Source organism: Schistocerca serialis, chromosome 7 (assembly GCF_023864345.2).
Source record: "Schistocerca serialis cubense isolate TAMUIC-IGC-003099 chromosome 7, iqSchSeri2.2, whole genome shotgun sequence".
NCBI classification, from domain to species: Eukaryota; Metazoa; Arthropoda; class Insecta; order Orthoptera; family Acrididae; genus Schistocerca; species Schistocerca serialis.
In genome coordinates this window covers 7686863-7705679 of record NC_064644.1, presented here as the reverse complement: position 1 = coordinate 7705679, position 18817 = coordinate 7686863, and the positions used below count along the sequence as shown (strand labels likewise).

General features: G+C 45.1%; 1 protein-coding gene across 5 annotated transcripts in view; it reads left to right on the top strand.

The window, feature by feature from the left end:
* Window positions 1-18817, top strand: part of LOC126413321 (transducin-like enhancer protein 4) — a 465877-nt gene that overhangs the window by 321458 nt on the left and 125602 nt on the right. For all 5 annotated transcript variants that reach the window (XM_050083226.1, XM_050083225.1, XM_050083224.1 and 2 more), the window contains one exon: window positions 9521-9570. In XM_050083226.1, coding sequence (XP_049939183.1) covers window positions 9521-9570 — 50 coding nt within the window. The remainder of the gene's footprint in view (window positions 1-9520; window positions 9571-18817) is intronic.

The following is an 18817-nucleotide window of genomic DNA, read 5'->3' as shown; positions in this document are numbered from 1 at the left end:
AATTTTCCTTCTTTAAAGTAGCATTGTACACACGACTCAATGAACTACGTGATAAACCAAATTGGTAAAATGTCAGATAATGTCATTCTGGTACGGGATCTTGTGTATGTGCACAAACGCGAGGAACTGCGATTGTTCGACCTGTAACCAACAGGTACGCCCACCCCGTAACACGGTAGACCTCAGGTATACTGCGCGAGCTTTTTTAATTTTTCGATTTGCCAACGTATAGAGGGGAAGCGGCTGGTGGGCGCGACAGCAGACGGCCGTGTTTTTTATTGGGTTGCGCCGAACGCGCGAGGCCGAAATGGATCGTCCGCCTGACGCACATTACGCCGGCGTCGACAGAGCTCCGCTGGTTAAAATGTCCGTTAGCTTTGTTCTCGCGCTTCGACCTACTGAGTAATTTATAAATCTGTTAAAATATGAAACTTCCTTTTGCGTTTGGAACAGAAATAACGACAACCGGCGTTGGAAAAAGGCAAGTGATGGGGGTAGAGAGGGCTGCAGCGGACGAGTCCGCTTCAGTTATAAAACATTATTTCTCTTTTATCCGGCGCCGTCGCAGTGAATTTTTCATGTGGCCGGCTGTGGATCGGGCTAAGTTAATTCTTATGAAGGGCCGGGCGCGGGTGGCATTACGTTATTAAATCCGTACCGGCAGCGCGACGAATGAAATGTCAGGAGGGCGGCGCGTTGTGTGCACCGGCCCGCCGGCATAATGCCTGCGCCGACTGCGGCCCTCGCCAGCTCTCCTCGCTTACTCACGCCTCCCTCGCTGTCGGCGACGTTTGTTTTTTCCCTGGTGGCCTCTGATGTAACATCGCGTATCCCAGGCTGCTGGCAAAAGCAGCACCAGCGACGCCCAACTTTCCTCTTCAAAGCGACTTAAATACGGCTTGACGTTTCATATTTACACTCCCGAAGGCAGTTTTTAGCGCAAAATTGCTTCTGTCGAACTTCGCATTATCTGCGGAAGTGTGTGTGGAATTCGATTGTTCTTTGGCCTCTGTTTCTTGTCAGAAATACATTGAAGAACCGAAGAAACTGGTACACCTGCGTAATATCGTATAGGGCTACCGCAAGCAGGCAGAAATGCCCCGATACGTCGTCCGCTCGATACAATTTGAAACTTGTCCGACCAGCCAACGTGTTTCCAGCCATCAATGTCGGTGCTTGACGGGCCCAGTCGAGGCGTAAAGCTTTGTGTCGTGCGGACATCGAGGGTACACGAGTGGGCCTTCGGCTCCGAAAGCGCATATCGATGATGTTTCGCTGAATGGATGGTTCGCATACTGACACTCGTCGGTGGTCCACCATTCAAATCCGCAGCAGTTTGGTGAAGGGTTGCACTTCTATCACGTTGACGATTCTCTTCAGTCGTCGTTGGTGCCGTTCTTGCAAGACCTTTTTCCGCTCGCATCAATGTTGGAGAGTTAATGTTTTACTGGATTCCTGAATTTTACGGTACAGACGTGAAATGCTCGTACGGGAAAATCCCCACTTCATCGTCACCTCAGAGATGCTGGTCCCATCAGTCGTGAGCCGACTATAACATCACGTTCAAACTCACTGAAATCTTGATAGCTTGCCATTGTAGCAGGAGTAAGCGATCTAACAACTGCGCCAGGCACTTGTTTTATATAGGGGTTGTCGACGGCAACGCCGCATTCTGCCTGCTCACGTATATCTGTAGTTGAATACGCATGCCTGTACCAGATCTTTTGGCGCTTCAATGTATATTATCACGCTAGGTGAGAACCGTGTAGTGTACACACGTTTCTACTGTCGTCGAAGACGAAGTAAATATTCCATTATTCGAATAAAGAACAGCTGTCAATATGAGTAACTTGGAACTAGATACCCTCGGAGTATTGAAGCAACTTGAAACACTTAACAAAAGTATTCTCTGCGCCAGCTCGGACTGGCCGGCTCCATGCCAGCGATTGCTGCTGTCATCAAGTAATGTAGATCTGATGAAGATCTCTTAAGAAGATCGGACAACTGAAATGGGACCACAATTGTGTTTACTAAATAAATATTATCAATTTAGTAGCGAAAACGACGTTTTTGAGCATCCATTTCTTTGCTGTCAACAACTAGATATCGCTGTGGAGTTAGGAAGCTCTGAAAGTTGTCTTACTGTGTTGCTTTATCCCAGTGGAGCTGACATCCCCACGCTGTGGTATTTGAAAGCGCTTCCCCAATCCGACGAGACAGATGACCTCGCAGTTTGGTCTCCTCCCCCAAATCAACCCAACCCAACACTGTGGTCTCGACTTGGATTCTCGCGTGGAACGCTTATTACGAAGACTAGAAGACTACAACGGAGGTGAGACATTAGACCATTGTGCGTGGTACGTCTCGTTTACTGCGTAATACGTTCTGTTAGCCTTGCTTGTTTGTTTACTTGCGAGTGCGGCGTAGGCGCTATTTAAAAGGCATCGCACAGGTTAGGATTGATACGGTCTTAACCGTGAACAAGGCGTCAGGTCACAGCAGACCAGTGAGCAGTTTGCAAGTCGTTTCGACAACTCCACTGGGGCTGTGCGTTATTCACACCTAGAGTTTATTATTACGCCGTGGCAGCACGGGGAAACTAGTTTTGTTGTCAGGCCCTGCCACTGCCTTCTGCAGTATTAGCCAAGAAGCAAGAGCAGCAGCTGTGTGTGCAGTAAAGTGCAACGCAAAGCTTCGTTCATAAAGCAGTGCAGTAGTTGTTTGTGCGGAACAGATAAGCTGCTGCTGCACGGTTGATGGCGCACGCGGTTCGCGCGGTTACCAGTTCGTATTTGGGCGTCCCTCGAGACATAACACGGGGATTAAGCGCTCTACATACAACTCGTTTGGCGAGTCTGTACGGTCGGGAAGGGAGAGCGCTGGTATTTGTCGTCACGGACCGGTGGGGAAAGGGACAATTCAGGTACGCTCAGGTTCCAAACTTTATGCCACTGGCTGAAACATCGTCCCATATATCGCGTCCTTATAAGACGTTACTCCTACTGGCTTACTCAGCATAATCGCTCTTATTAAACGCTGTAGGTAATCGCAAATTGGGCAGTAGATGTGTCATACTTCGCACCACGCGTCACACTGACTGCAACACTCGTGGCACGTAACTCTAATACGCGTCAGTGATTTGCAGGCTGCGGGCTTATACGTTCGGAAAGTAAGGGACGTTTGCTTGCATGTAAATCTACGCTGAAAACAAAGTTGCACGAATGCAGTACCACCTATTGATGGTTTACGACACTACAGAAGCCATCGTACTGATTGAGTAGTCGTTAGAAAGCAGACAACAGTGGCCTCTTATTTGGCGTCGAGATGTTCGTAAAAGAGGCCGCGCCAGTGTGGATGACGAAGGGAGGAGCGGCAGCCTCAGCATCCAGACAAAACTGGTGGTTGGCGCCTCGCGTTACGAGTCTAACGGCAAGACTCGAAATTTGTGCGTTGCTGGGTACCGGAAGTGCTGACAAACACACAGTCAAGGCGAGGAACGATGTCGACAAGCAGGAGAGCATTTGCTTTCCCATATTGTCGTGGGCGATGAAACGTCACTATCCTACTCAAAGAAGAATCAGAACAACCGTCAATACAGTGGTTCCATACATATTTGACAGAACCGAATAAATTCGAGCACACTCCTTACGTGACTCGAAAATGGTTAGCTAGCTTTTTCTGGAACAAAGTCGCCCTCCTTTTGTTCGATTTCATTGGGCGTGGTTCCACAGGTACAGTTGGTGCGGTCAGCGATACTTCGATCAAATTGAAACTAGCATCAGAAATCGGCGATGCCGGGTATTGTTGTCGTAATAGCCCACTCCACACACAGCTGTCCGTACTAAGGACAGGATCCAGCACATCCCACCATATAATCCCGACTTCACGTCCAGCGATTTATTACCTCTTATTGGAGGTGAAACAGTGGCTTGCTCGAACTACGGTTTGAACATTAATTAAAGACGGCCATCGTCAATTGGTTCAATTCTCAGGCAGAGAACTTCTTCGCAAATGGCTTGAAGAAAGCTAGTGCAGCGTTGTCAGAAGTGCATAAACATAAACGTTGATGACGTATAAAAGTTTTGTAGAAAGGAGAACTGCGAATAAAAGCTTTTTTTCTGACAAATGTGTGTTCATTTGAAAGAACGGCCCTTTCTGAGTACGCCATGTAAATAGTTTGTAGCACTGTCTCCGGTAGTGATTCGTGAGAACAGTTAAACTGCCGTGTGAAGTTCTTATTTGTAAGTCGCTGATGTGATGTGCTCCCTGGCGGTTATTTGCCTTCTACGTTCGATTTTACGAAGACTACTCTACGGCATTGGTACCTTATCTAGTTTGCATTTGTCGTGAATCTCTCGCCGTGCAGAGTCCCAAGCGACTGGGAAAAAGCCCAGGTGACTCCAGTATATAAGGAAAGAATAGACCCGCAAAATTACAAACCAATATCTCTTCTGTTTGCTGTAGAATCCTTGAACATGTACTCAGTTCGAATATAATACACTTTCTGGAGACTGAGAAGCTTGTGTCTGCGAATCAGTAGGGTTTGGGAAAGCAATGCTTGTGCGAAAGTCAGCTTGTTCTCTTTTCACATGATACACTCAGAACTGTGGATGAAGGGCAACAGGCAGAGTATGTTTCTAGATTTCCGGAAAGCATTTGACACGAAGGTACGAGCATGTGGAATAAGTTCACAGATATGTGAGTGGCTCCAAGACTCGGTGAATAATAGAACCCGGTCAGGAGTGCCCCAGGGAGATGGGGTAGAAGCGCTGTTCTTCTCCTATATACATAATTGATTTGGCAGACAGGGTGGGCAGAATCTGCACCTCTTTGCTGACGAAGCAGTGGTGTACGGAAAGGTGTCAAAGTTGAGTGGCTGTAGGAAGATATACGACTTTGATAAAATTTCCAGTTGGTGTGATGAATGGGAGCTAGCCCTAAACTTGGAAAAATGCAAGTTGATGTGGATGAGTAGGAAGATCAGACCTGTAATGCGTTGCTAGTGTCCTGCTTGACACAATACAGTCGTTTAAGTATCTGGGCGTGACGTTGCAAAGCGATATTAGGTGGAAGGAGCATGTGAGAACTGTGGTGGGGAGGTGAATGGTTGACATGGGAGAATTTTAGGAAAGAGTGCTTCACCTGTAAAGGAGACCGGATATAGGGCGCTGCTGCGACCTGTTATTTAGTACTACTCGAGTGTTTGGTATCCGTAACATGTCGGATTGAAGGAAGACATCGAAGCAGTTCAGGGGTGGTTTGCTAGCTTTGTTATCGGTATGTTCGAACAACACGTAAGTGTTACGTAGATACTTCGGGATCTCATATGGGAACTCCTGGAGGGAAGGCGACATTCTTTTCGAAAAATACTATTGAGAAAATTTAGAGAACCGGCCTAACTATTGTGCCGCTGCCAACAGACATTGCCACTAAGATGAGGTACGAGAAATTAGCACTCATACGGAGGCGTACAGGTTTCGTTTTTCCCTCGCTCTTTCTGCAAGTGAAACAGGACAGCAAGTAACAAGTAGTGGTACAGAGTATCCTCGCGGGGTACCGATGTAGACGTGCTTATCGTTCCAGATACCCGTGGTCGAAAACGGTGATAGTTCACATTCACCTTCTGCGCGTGAACGCAATGTGATCTACGTTTCGGCTGAATCTCTATGTTGCACGAACACAAACAGAAAAAGTACATTCCTTCATTAATTGAAAAATTTGTTACTGCATGTAGAGAGAGTATTTGGGACATGGAAACTTACATCTAACCTATTCAGTGTTATCTAGGAGTGCGTTCTAGCGGTGCTGTCCTAAGTCGGTTAGCGTGATACCATTACAAATGCGTGTTTTTTAACCGCTGCCTGTAAAATCCTGAAACGAAATACATTTGTGTTGTTTGTACGAGTTAGGTGTGCGCCTGCTCTACGCTGCTGAGTCACTCTAATGCTACATTCGAAACTTATTTCCGTGTTCTCTGTCCGTGACGTGTCTTAAACTCAACCACAGATAAGATTACAAGTTACATGTTATCGTTGTGCGCCTCGCTCGTCGCTCCTACCCCCCTTCCGTTCTCGCCTTTTATAACCTCCCGCGCAGCCTTCCAGCCCGTTGTGGCAGCAGCCATAAAGGGCCGACCTCCGTTATTAATCTTATTTTCGCCGTAAATTAAATTAACTCGGCCGCTCTTTGAAAACGTTTGAGCTTAATGCTTTTAGGTGGAAGTGGGGGAGAGGGAGAGACTGTCTGAGTCCATTTAATGGAAATTAAACATCCATTGATGAAAATTAAACGCCGCCTGAGGAATAATTTTTAAGTTCGTCGGAATGACGCGGACGTTGAGAAATCGTCGATAACTTCCCGTGTGGTTCCTCTCGATCTAGGCGTGACACGACTGTACAATACAGCGGAAAGTCCCCACAGTTGCTTTCTCACGTTTTCTGGCACGTGGCATTAGTTGTTTTCTGCACTGAACATGCGCTGTGCTTTATCTAGCTGTGAATGTTCCCTCGCCTCCGCAATGAAACTTTATTGAGACTTGTGAATTAGTATTATATTTTTATCAGGATTAAGGGACAGCGCAACACCCATAGATTGTTCTTTCGTAGCACGCTAGTCAAAGGTTTTCAGTAGATTACAGAATGCGTCAGCAATCTGCGAAAGGCCAGCTGTTGCCGCTTCGTTACGCAGTGTTTACACGGAAGGAATATGTGTGTAAACATACACCGTGCAGTGCGGTGCGGCGCGGAGTATACTGTCAGTATTAACAGTGCGCTATTCCTTTCTCGTGTGGGCCGAGAAAATGACTGACCGTATGCCTCTGTAAGTGTCGTTATGTCTCTCGTGTTTTTGTCGTGATTCTGGGATATACGGTCTACGTCGAACGCGATTTGTATAAATTTATCCAAAAAGTTTCCGTAGGTTTCCTTCCTAAGAAACACACGTTGTTACCATTTAGTGTAACTTGCACAGCCCTACCGAAGATGGTGGGACAATGGTTAAGACGTCAGACTCGTATGGGAAGGAAAGAGTTAAAGTCTGTCTGTCCACGGATATACGTACGTATGTTTTGCTCGGTTTCCCTAAATCGCGTGATGATTTCAAAAAGACACGCGCTTTCCGCAGCCACATCCCTGTCCACTTCTGTTTTGTGCTCTGCCTCTAAAGGTCTTGTTAACGTGTAATGATACTTTATAGCCGTATGTTAGCGTCCTAGCACCACGACTCCACGTTCAGTGAAACGTTTGCTGTGGAGACTGCAAGCACAATGGTAATGCTCTTCACGATATGTCGCATTGCCCTTTTGCTGTATCCTGTTTTCCTCTTGCAGCTAGAAAAAGCTATGATTGTAACATTACCTAGCAAAACAACAAAATGATAAGGGTATTAAGCAAACAGCAAAATTACTTCCTGCGCTTGTAGGCCTATTCATTCATTCTTTCTTTCTTTAACGGTGTGTGCCCCGTAAATCCCACCGTCAACCATATCGCTCAGACATAGGGAGTGAGACAGGTTGCATATCAACAGGCGTTAGCAGTCATAAAAGGGCTCAGTAAAAAAGAACTATGACTAGTGGTAATTTACTCGCACTAATAATTAAGGAAATTACTTCTAGATTACTTCATAAATGTATACTGACATAAAAGCAAATATTTTGGGAAAAAATTACCGCTTCTTCTATTATACTATTCAGCTGCTGTTTCAAATAAAGCGTATATGTAACTCTGTTTAGCTCTGTATAATGCTGTTATCAAGGTCTGCAGAAATATTAGAGTTGACCGTAATTGAATGAATTGGTGTAATAACCAGATACGTCGCGTTAGGATACTTTCGAGTAACACCCAAAATATCATCCAGTAATTGAAAAACTTCATTAATCAGTCTTGTCGTTTTCCATCCTCCAACACACAGTAGCTTATTACATCACCAAAGAAAAATTTATTATGTTATTTATAGAACTTCATAAAACTGTACTTGTCTCGCCCTTGTTTTTTAATGTAAAGTCAAAAGAGAAACAAGTAATTAAAGATACGAGTATTATGACATTGCAGGTTACTGAAGCTGATGGAGAGTATGAGATTTTTAAAAATGTATACCCTAATAGGTCATAGGTGGTGGAAGTTTAGTCAGTAATTCATTGTGCCTCTCTTTCTGATGAACTGCATGTAGCATTTCCGTCCCAGATCACCTTATTATAAAATTCCATGTATACACATGCAGACTGAAGTGACGAGTGGACATTTGTACAGAGGCTAGGATTCGAACGCGCATCTCCTGCTCACTGGGCAGATGCTGTGGCCGCTACACCACCGCGGCACAGTTCCTTTGCCCAAATGCGCTGATTACGGTAGCGCGCCCCCCTCCTACTCACCTACGCCTGTGTTTCAGTTCAATGCTGACTGTGCAATTCCGATGAAGTTGGAGAGCCTCTGCGATGCTGTTCTAGTTTAGGGGGAATACCGAGTGCGCTGAGGAGTGAATGCAATTTGTATCGTGAAGCGAGGCGTGGTAGGGTAATCCGTGCAGTTGTACAAAGCCGCTACGCTAGGTTGGCGTCGTGTTCAGCACATCTGCCTAGTGAGGAAGCGGCCCAGGTTCCAATCCCGGCCTTCGTACAAATTTTCATTCGTCGTTCCAGCCTGCACCTATATACATCATAGATGTCTGAGACTTGAAAGGGTCTCTGGTACCACTTACTCTCATTTTATAAAACTCCGTGTCTGAGGTTGGCACATACATCTCGGCAAGCTTCATGACATCGCTATAAACCAGAGTGCACGTCTTCCGTGTTTTTCACGTGCCAGACTCTGACCGCTGTTTGGAATTACAAAGCACAAGCGCCTGACGTGTTTGGTTCTTGTCCCAAAGACACGACGTCGCCAGCTCCATTCTCTATGCTAGCGTGGGTCGGTCCCGAACACAGATGTTATTCTTACACCACACGACAGAGCAGTTTTCAAACCGTGCAATGAAGATGAAATATCATTTTCGGCCAAAATTGGCTATATCGGATTATTGCACCAATGCCTCCAATTTACATTCCCGAGTATAAATATTCTGATTAATTGTAGTAGATGCTAATGATGTGTTCTTTTACTCTGTTGATGAATATTTGAGGATTTTCAGTTTCCTCTTCGATGTCCACTGGTAGCGTATTTTATGTTCTAATCTGTTTATTAATATTAGTCTTTAAAACGCCGAACGGATAACTAAATAATTAAATAAAACTCTCGCATAAAAGTTAAAACTATATTGTAAGCCCTAGAAACGGATGTACAGTCTGTCAAATAATTTTTACTGCTAGTATTCTGTTTTTAAGTTGTTAACTATAGATACAGTTAGAGAGTAAATGTATTGGCACGTAAGTAAAGACGCGAGATGTTCGGTTATCAACTTCATAGAACTTTATTTCACGATTCTCTGGAAGTGCAAAGCAGGCAGATGTGAGTTTTGTGACTAACTTGTCGACCACCTGTGTGGCTAGGAATGTCGCACTACTTCTTCCGTGCCCTCTGTGTTGCAGGAGCAGTCCGCGCGCCGTCGGCCGGCCTCAACTCAGCAGAGGAGCGCCACGTGAGTAGCTGTGCAGCTGCCGCTTTACCGTAGCCAGTGTTGTCCTCTGTATACACCTGTAACTGTCTTCTTATAAATAAACAAACTGCCACAAGTGAAACAAGTGTCGGCTGAGTATTCTGAGAACAGTGTAGCGAGGAACTTCCCCACTGGAGGTTCGATTATCTACCTGCCCACTTTCATTATATCCTGAACCACACAAGGTAAATCCCTGGCCGGCCGGTGTGGCCGTGCGGTTCTAGGCGCTTCAGTCTGGAACCGCGCGACCGCTACGGTCGCAGGTTCGAATCCTGCCTCGGGCATGGATGTGTGTCAAGTCCTTAGGTTAGTTAGGTTTAAGTAGTTCTAAGTTCTAGGGGACTGATGACCACAGAATTTAAGTCCCATAGTGCTCAGAGCCATTTGAACCATTTTGTAACAAGAGTGTAGTGAAAACCGATTGTGATGACAATAACAATTACATTGTTTTCAAGGGGACTTTTTTAATTGGAAGCAGTCCCTTTCGAATGTGACCCCAGGAACCCAGAACGGATCAGACGTTCGGTTACAAGGAGAAGTCGCTGTTGTTTGCTACAAACAGTTGAAAAACCATTCAGACATTGCACACGGAGGTGAGGTTGCACCGAATCCACGAGCCCTGAGGGCTAAGCCTCGCTCGCGCGCAGGAATGACAGCTTGTTATTAACGGACATAGAAATCTAGCTGTGACCGACAACATTCTACTTAGTAATCGCATGTGTTCATTACGGATTAGCTTCTAATCCATTTCTTTTGACGTTTTGCGGGTGCCGGTTGTGGTTTAAGTATTGCGCCGGTTTACTTGGCAATGAGAAAGGAGGAAGGAGGCTCGTCGTGACTATCGACTGCACGCTCTGGTCGACAATCGCTAGGTTGATCAGCATGCGAAGACATACAGCCGTACCTTGTAACCTCCCCACAAAATATGATCAAATAATATGAATATTATTCTAATTTAGTGTAACCTCAAAACAAAATTCTTTCACAGTGTAACCTCCCCACAAAATTTATTCACATTTAATCTCCCCACAAAAATTCTTTCTGATTTAATCTAAGCTCAAAATTCATTCACATTTAGCGTAACCTCAAAACAAAAAAATTCCTAAATCTCTCAACAGTAAAAAAATATAATTATGTCGTTCACATTCAGTGTGACGTCCCAATAAAAAAATAAATTCAGTAACCTGGTAATAAAACAATGTAACTAACCTCTCAATTAAATTGTCGCTCACTTATGACTTTTCAATAATTCACTGTGAATTTAACCTGGTAAATTTTGGCCGACAGCAGTGCTGCGTCATACAATAATACTCAGGCTCCGGCATCGCTGCACCGCGACCGGGCCAGCCAACACGATACACCAGACCAGACCAGAGCAGACTCCAGACTAGCAACAACTTAACTGCTACAGCTACACAGTTCCTACTGCAGTCAACACTGCTCTCTGGTCAGAGATTCTCTTATACCTTGCATATCGCAGGCAGCGCATGAGCAATACAACGAAATTACTTCTGCTCGGACCTCTTACAACCTTTTTTTCGAAATTAGAACAAATTATCGTGATGCCACAGTTTATCTACGGAGCCAGACATTAGTATGAGCTGCTTTTCTGAATTAACTCCATTAAATCACATATCCAGTTATTGATTGCATCTGTTTTCGTAACTATGCAGCCAACTACGTTAAGCAGTAAGAAATACGACAGTGTAAATACGTTTAATTAACGTTTGGAAATACGAGGGCACGCTGAAAAGAAATGCTTCGGAGTTTTTTATTCTGTTTTCAATATCGGTTGAGGCAATAGACGTGAGACACGTTACTCGGTCGACTTGCCGCTTTGCCGACGCGAATTGTGCCCCTCTGCCGCTAGAGGGCTCCGTACTGTCTGTGTCGTATCTATGTCGGTGCGTGAAAAGCAGCGCCCTGTAACTGCTTTGCTCACAAATCGAACACCCTCTCCTTGAGGATGGCAATCACAGATCACACACAAGCGCTGCGACATCCAAAGCAGTCCAACACATTGGGGTCACTGACATCGATCAGTCGCGACTTGGTCCCCAACCGTTTTTCACCTCCTTCCAAAAGTTAGAGAACATCTTCGACGACTTCACGTTGATATTGGTGAAGTGGTGCAAGCAGAGATGAGGTTGTGGCCCCGCCGACAGTGTCAAACATTCTGCAGTGAACGTGTTAACTGGCCTCTCGTTGGGAGGAATGTGTTGGTCATCAGGGCTAATATGTCGACTTTAAAAATAAACAAGTACAATGTTTTACTTGAAAACACTTTCGAAAAAATTGGGAGGCGTTACTTTTCAGCACGCCGTCGTAGTTACCCATAGTGTCTTAGCAAACAGTGAAGATTCCGTTTATTACCAACCTAAGGCGTTAGGGGACGCCTGTGCGGTAGCATTGCACTCGAGATAGTTGGTCCGAATGCTGCTGGCTTAAGGAATGTTCGCCACCTATATTTGACTGATAAGAGGAGCAGACTTGGCTCCAGAGACCTGAATTAAATTCGAAACCACTCCACCGTGTCTCGTGGAGCGCGTGATACTTTTGGTTTTCATCCGTCTGTCGGATGGGACTGAAGACGTTAACCCCCCCCCCCCTCCCCTCCCGCAACCCCGGTGCTGTTCTAGAGGAGTAGGCTGTGTCTCTGCACCAGGGTTCACCCTCGCCTTTCTCCCGTCATAATACAACACAAGACTGACACCGCGCTATGCACACACGCAGTAGTCACCTAAAACCAACGGATACACTTACGGTAATCTACAGCGCCATTGTGACCGTCGGAAGGAAACCCTATCAGATAAGACTCTTTACGTTGCATGTCCATATATCATAGTCAACGATGTTATTTTATTGAAGGTGGAGAGGTAGAAAGAAAAGGGAAGGAATTGATGTCAGTTGGATTGTGATCTTCCGCGGAATCGGCGGCGATGAGCGGAAATGCGAGCCGGATCGGAACTCGAACCCGGGATCTCCTGCTAAGTAGGCAGTTGCGCTATCGGCATGTAGTGTTTATAAAATGCACGCTCCGTGGCCGATCCACTGTCCCACCTAGTGCAGTCCCCATGCTCGCTTATTTTGGATTCCCTCTGGTGGCCGAACGATATTTTGCATCCGCATTGAAGGTTGTGGATTCATTGCCTATCGAGGTGAAAGAGTTACACGAATCCTTGATGTGTGGTCTTTCGTACACTGATGTAAGTGATTCGCCTTAATGGGCATTGAATCCGCAACCTCTAGTGACTGGGAATGTGGCTCGGGCTGGGAGCGTGCGGATATAGTCCATTCATTGGTATAAACACTGTGTCCAGATAGTGCAGTGGTTACCGCAACCGCCGCGTAAGCAGGAGATCGCGGTTCGAGTCCCGGTCGGGCATACATTTGTACTCGTCGCCGCCGATTCCGCGTGAAGTCCCAATGCAAATGACATTATAAGTTCCTTCCGTTTCCTTTCCTTTCTTCCCCTTCGACCTTCAGTCTATATAACATGTATCACAGTTACGGATTTCGTGTGACGTCTGTTCTTCCGACGTCTCCGAAAGAACAGACATCACTCATTCATAAAATGTTGTTTCAATTTTTCTTTCTGTCCATATATTAACATCTTCCTCACACACACACACACACACACATATATATATATATATATATATATATATATATATATATATATATATATATATATATATATTTACTATCACACACACACACACACACACACACACGGAAGCGTTTACTGTCGAATGTCAATACAAACGGTATGCATTTATACACACATATCCTCGCATTTTGATGCTTTTACCTAGCGGTCTGTGCTCTATGAAATAAACGCACGAGCTCGCGGCATTAGACCGTTTGGCTAGGAGCAGTTATGTTAATCGATAATGAAAGTATCTGCGGCAGCTGTAGCTCAGGAGACATGCACTATAATTACGCCTCTCGCGACGTGTGGGAAGAAATGCATTCGCAGGGCAGGCGCCGCGTGCGCCGGGCGTCGATCCGGGCACCCCTGGCTGCATGGTCGGTAGTGAGGGGGGGAGGTGCGCCGGCGCGTGTGTAATGTCCGTTGTAATCCCGGCGGACAAGGAAGGGTCGCCGGCTGCGGCGGGGCGGCGGCGCCGCGCCTGGTTGGCCAACCACCTGTAGGAATTAATTGCCTCCAGTAATTAACTGCCGGCTGGAGCCTCCAGGCACCGCAAGAAACCGCGCCCCCCCTGCTCCGCTCCAGCTCCAGCCTCAGCCGCGGCCAATAAATTGCTTTTCCGGCGGCTGCCGCCACGGAATTCGCGCCTCTTCCTGCGGCTGCGGTCTCTCTCTCTCTCTCTCTCTCTCTCTCTCTCTCTCTCTCTCTGAGGTCAGACGTCTCCACGGTCAAGTATCTGTCCTGGTAATTGTGTCTCGGCGAGAACATTGCGCTGCAAGAACCGTGCACACGGTGCTCAGCTGTCGTCGTTTCTTTCTGTTCTGCTTACAAAAACGAGGTTGTAAAGATGCCTCTATCGTATCTGGCTCCCTCCCAGCGTTCCTGATTTGCGTACCCCGTTCTTTCCTGGTACGTGGTTATCACTAGAGACCAGATTTTTGAGCACTATCAAATAGTAAAACGTGCATGCATTTATGCAGTTGCGTATCATAAACACCAACTATGAGGCATCAAAACGATACAAATATGGTAGTAAAAGTCAGTTCATAATTAGTTTCATTTTCTTCTAAAACTGTACACAACCACGAATGTCGCCAATGTCCTGGTTTAGACATGAGGCTTCTCCGTAGTGTGTCATGAAGTGTAGCCGTGTGACAGTGTTGTTGCTGATCCGTCCGTTAAATGGGGTCCTTAAGATCGGCGGCCCCTTTGGTGCTATTCGCGAGGAGTGGGTTGTGTGCCGACAAGATATCATCCTGTCGCTTTCATCATCATCATCATCATCATACGCAAACATTACACATTACCCCCTCCCCCCCCTCGTCCCACACACACTCTACATACATGTAGTATTACAAATATGGTAATGGAGGATGGTGTAAATACATAAATAAAAAAAATAAAACCACCGATGTCTGCAGATTTTCCGTCTAGCGAAAATACATTTCTGTACTTCGAAAATGATATTTCCACGTCGCAAGGGGATGACAGATGCATGCCAAAGTGAAGAAACATGTCACTACTGTGAAGTTCAAAGTCTTTCACATTTTCGCCACAAAATATTTTTTTTTTTTTTTTTTGTCAATTTCATAACTTTCACTTTCTTCATCTTACTTGCTACAACTCCCAGTTCTCCATAGGATGATTTCTAATATTTTTCAACAACCTCTTCAGTAACTGTCAGATATTTCACCAGTTAACCTGTGGATTCCAACTTCGTTATTGCCGCAGGCAAATGCGCGAAATTTGTTTCGATGTAAAATCAGGCCTTTCTTCAAATCTGTGTTCTCGAGTAGCACTTTCATAAGCTGCATTAGTGGCTTACAAAGTGTCTACGACCCGAAACCAGCAAAAGCAATTAACGGACATTCACTTAACTCTTTTCGTATTAATTTCCGGGAATTTACAATCTGTTACCGGTTTAAGTTAATTAAAATCATCGCATTAAAAGATGCAAGCATTTATTCTGGTACACCATCTGGTTAAAATAGGTTGTGGCGGCAAAGCTAAATCTGGGAGTATATTTCTAAGTTCCGCAACACGGGTAGGCGCTTTCAGGAATACCTACAATAGCAAAAAAATTCAGCATACTGTGCGTAGTTTAGTTAATGTTGTCAGAGTTATTGAACTGTTAGATTTTCTGCATCTATTTACCTGATTGGCGGATGTCAGCGTATTCATATTGCCATATTTTAGGCTTACTATTGTACCATCTACACGATGTAACTCATGGGCTACGCATGAAACGTGATAGCCGGCCGCGGTGGCCGAGAGGTTCTAGGCGCTACAGTCTGTAACCGCGCCACCACTACGGTCGCAGGTTCGAATCCTGCCTCGGGTATGGATATGTGTAATGTCCTTAGGTTAGTTAGGTTTAAGTAGTTCTAAGTTCTAGGGGACTGATGACCTCAGATGTTAAGTCCCATAGTGCTCAGAGCCATTTGAACCATTTGAAACGTGATACATGCTAGAATAAAATATTTTACTTTAATTCCCGCCCTTCATCATATAAGGGGCAGCGTGACTTAAAAATATGAACCCTTTTTATTTAAATTTATTCGGATGAAACCTATTATTGAGTTCCAATGAGAGCAAGCGAGCCCATCCGGGGCGTTTGAGCTCACTGTGAAATGTATAAACTGTAACAAAAATCGCAAATTTGCGCACGTTGTGCACTTTTGCCGTAATTCATATGTAAAAATCAATAAAATTTACAATCGTGCAAGTCATTGAAATACACGCACAGAGGCAATAAAAATATAAATGTCAAAATTCATGCATTTCACTGTAAATGGCAAAAAATGAAAACATGTTTGCAGCATGCATTTACATGGAAATCTGGGCCCTCTTTATTATAGTCTGTATGTCTGTCAATGATAATTTCGAGACACAGGAAGCTTTAGTTGTGGGATTTAAAAATCTTCCTTCTAGAATACGAAAAATACACTTTTTTGTACTGGTTTCTCCGAACGTATGTGGCCATAACATCTCCTGTCTCTCTTTGTTTATGAAAATAAATGACACATCTGGAGCTTTTCAGCACACTATTTGTGTCTTAACGACCTTTTTGTTGCACTAATACTACACGTCAACGTGTATGATTTGATTTGTTGTGTGCTTTCGGAGTCTGTAAAGTTTCTCAGCCAACAGTGCAAAGTAGGAATAATATGTTCACTTCGTATTTGTTTTTCTCCCAGAGAAATAATCTTTACACATCATGTAAGAGAAGTAGCGATGTTCGTATTTAATGTGTCTTCCACTGGTGTATTGCAGTTTTCTATTCCTTTTTTTCGAGAAAAATTGTTTCCTAAAGCATACCAATGGACGCGATCATAAGAAAAGTCCATTGAGGGCAACAAGGCTTCTTCACTGATGCACTGGTAAAGCCTTCGACAAAGTAATAATTCCATCGATACTGTGCTTGCAATAGGCTACCTCCCCCCCCCCCCCCTCTCTCTCTCTCTTCTCCCTAGCTGGTTTCTCAAGGCGGCTTATCTAACAAGGGAACCTCCCCATCGCACCCCCCTCAGATTTAGTTATAAGTTGGCACAGTGGATAGGCCTTGAAAAACTCAACACAGATCAATCGAGAAAACAGGAAGAAGTTGTGTGGAACTGTGAAAAAAATAAGCAAAATATACGAACTGAGTAGTCCATGCGAAGATAGGCAACATCAAGGACAATAGGAGTCAAGGAGCGCCGTGGTCCCGTGGTTAGCGAGAGGAGCTACGGAACGAGAGGTTCTAGGTTCAAGTCTTACCTCGAGTGAACAGTTTAATTTTTTATTTTCAGTTTATGTGACAAACTCTTATGTTTTCATCACTTTTTTCGGAGTGATTATCACATCCACAAGAAAACCTAAATCGGGCAAGGTAGAAGAATCTTTTTACCCATTCGCTAAGTGTACAAGTTAGGTGGGTCGACAGCATATTCCTGTCATGTGACGCACATGCCGTCACCAGTGTCGTATAGAATATATCAGATGTGTGTTCCTGTGGAGGAATCGGTTGACCTATGACCTTGCGATCAAATGTTTTTAGTTCCCATTGGAGAGGCACGTCCTTTCGTGTACTAATCGCACGGTTTTGCGGTGCGGTCGCAAAACACAGACACTAAACTTATTACAGTGAACAGAGACGTCAATGAACGAACGGACAGATCATAACTTTGGGAAAATAAAGAAAGTAAAATTTTCAGTCGAGGGAAGACTTGAACCAAGGACCTCTCGTTCCGCAGCTACTCACGCTAACCACGGGGGCACGGCGCTCCTGAACTCACATTGTCCTTGATGTTGCCTATGTTGCGCATGGACTACTCAGTTTGTATATTTTACTAATTTTTTTCATAGTTCCACACAACTTCTTCCTGTTTTCTCGATTGATCTGTGTTCCGTTTTTCAAGACCTATCCACTGTGCCAACTTATAACTAAATCTGACGGGGGTGCGATGGGGAGGTTCCCTTGTAAGGAAGGCTTTGACTCAGAGCAAAGTAGAACCGGTACACACTAAAATTCAGACTACTAGGCTAGTTAGACCTGTGAGTACTTACGTCGAAACAACTACTACAAGACGAAGCACGTATTTTGGCGACGAGAGAAAGATATTCCAAGCAAGTAAGGGGGATGAAAGAGTCGTCGTCCCAGAAGATGCGAGGGTGATTCAGCAATGCGTGAGCCCAGTAAGCGGCCGCGACTGGGGGGAGAGACTCTGCAGCTGCCCCCGGCGACCTTATCAATCAGCTCAGCTCCCTCGGGCTCACCCTCCGCCATCTGCAGGGGCGGCCACCAAGGACGAGCAGCTCTCTCTCTCCTGGCGCCCCCAAATTGCTTTAATATGCAGCCGAGGGCCCGTTTTTATGCGCCCCTCTCTGCACATTAAACACGAACAGAGATATTATCGCTTTTTGTTATCGCGATCAAACCCGCATTGTAACACTGTATTACCGTTATAGTCGGGCACTCAGATTTCCATCAGCGCTAATTCTACACGCTCCCCGGCCGTTCTTTTTGTAGCGACTAACCTCTCCTCTTTCGTATTATGCGCCGCGCCGTGTAGTCCTTAATACTTGATGACATCGAAATTGCCGCCCTGGCGAAACCTTCTATTTTGTGTGGAAGCCGAGTTCTTCCCGTCTCCTGTTTACTTTCCTTCCTTCATCCCCGCTCGTGCTCTCAGGTTCGTGGGAAGCCGTGATCCATAATAAATGTTGCTCCTTCAGTGGAGATATTCTGCCCGTAGCATTTTTCCCAAGTTCGGGTATGAAAAAGATTCGGGACCGCACTTTCCATTATTTGATTGAGCGCGCTCGGTGTCGTCAGACAGACGAAATTCTAGACATGTCAATCTTGCAAAGTCTGTTGATTAATGATTAAATTGACAGCTGTAGATCGGTGTGAAATAAGAAATATATTTTCCATCGCCCTTACGAATTAAGTGTAAAACTAGCAGTGTATAGCGTTTTATTAGAAATACACACTGTAAGAAAAGAGTTGAAGAGCCTCCTCCTTCGACGCTATTTCGCCATAAAAAGTTATTATTTTACGAGATAAAGTATCAGTTTAAGGGTTAACCGTGTTAG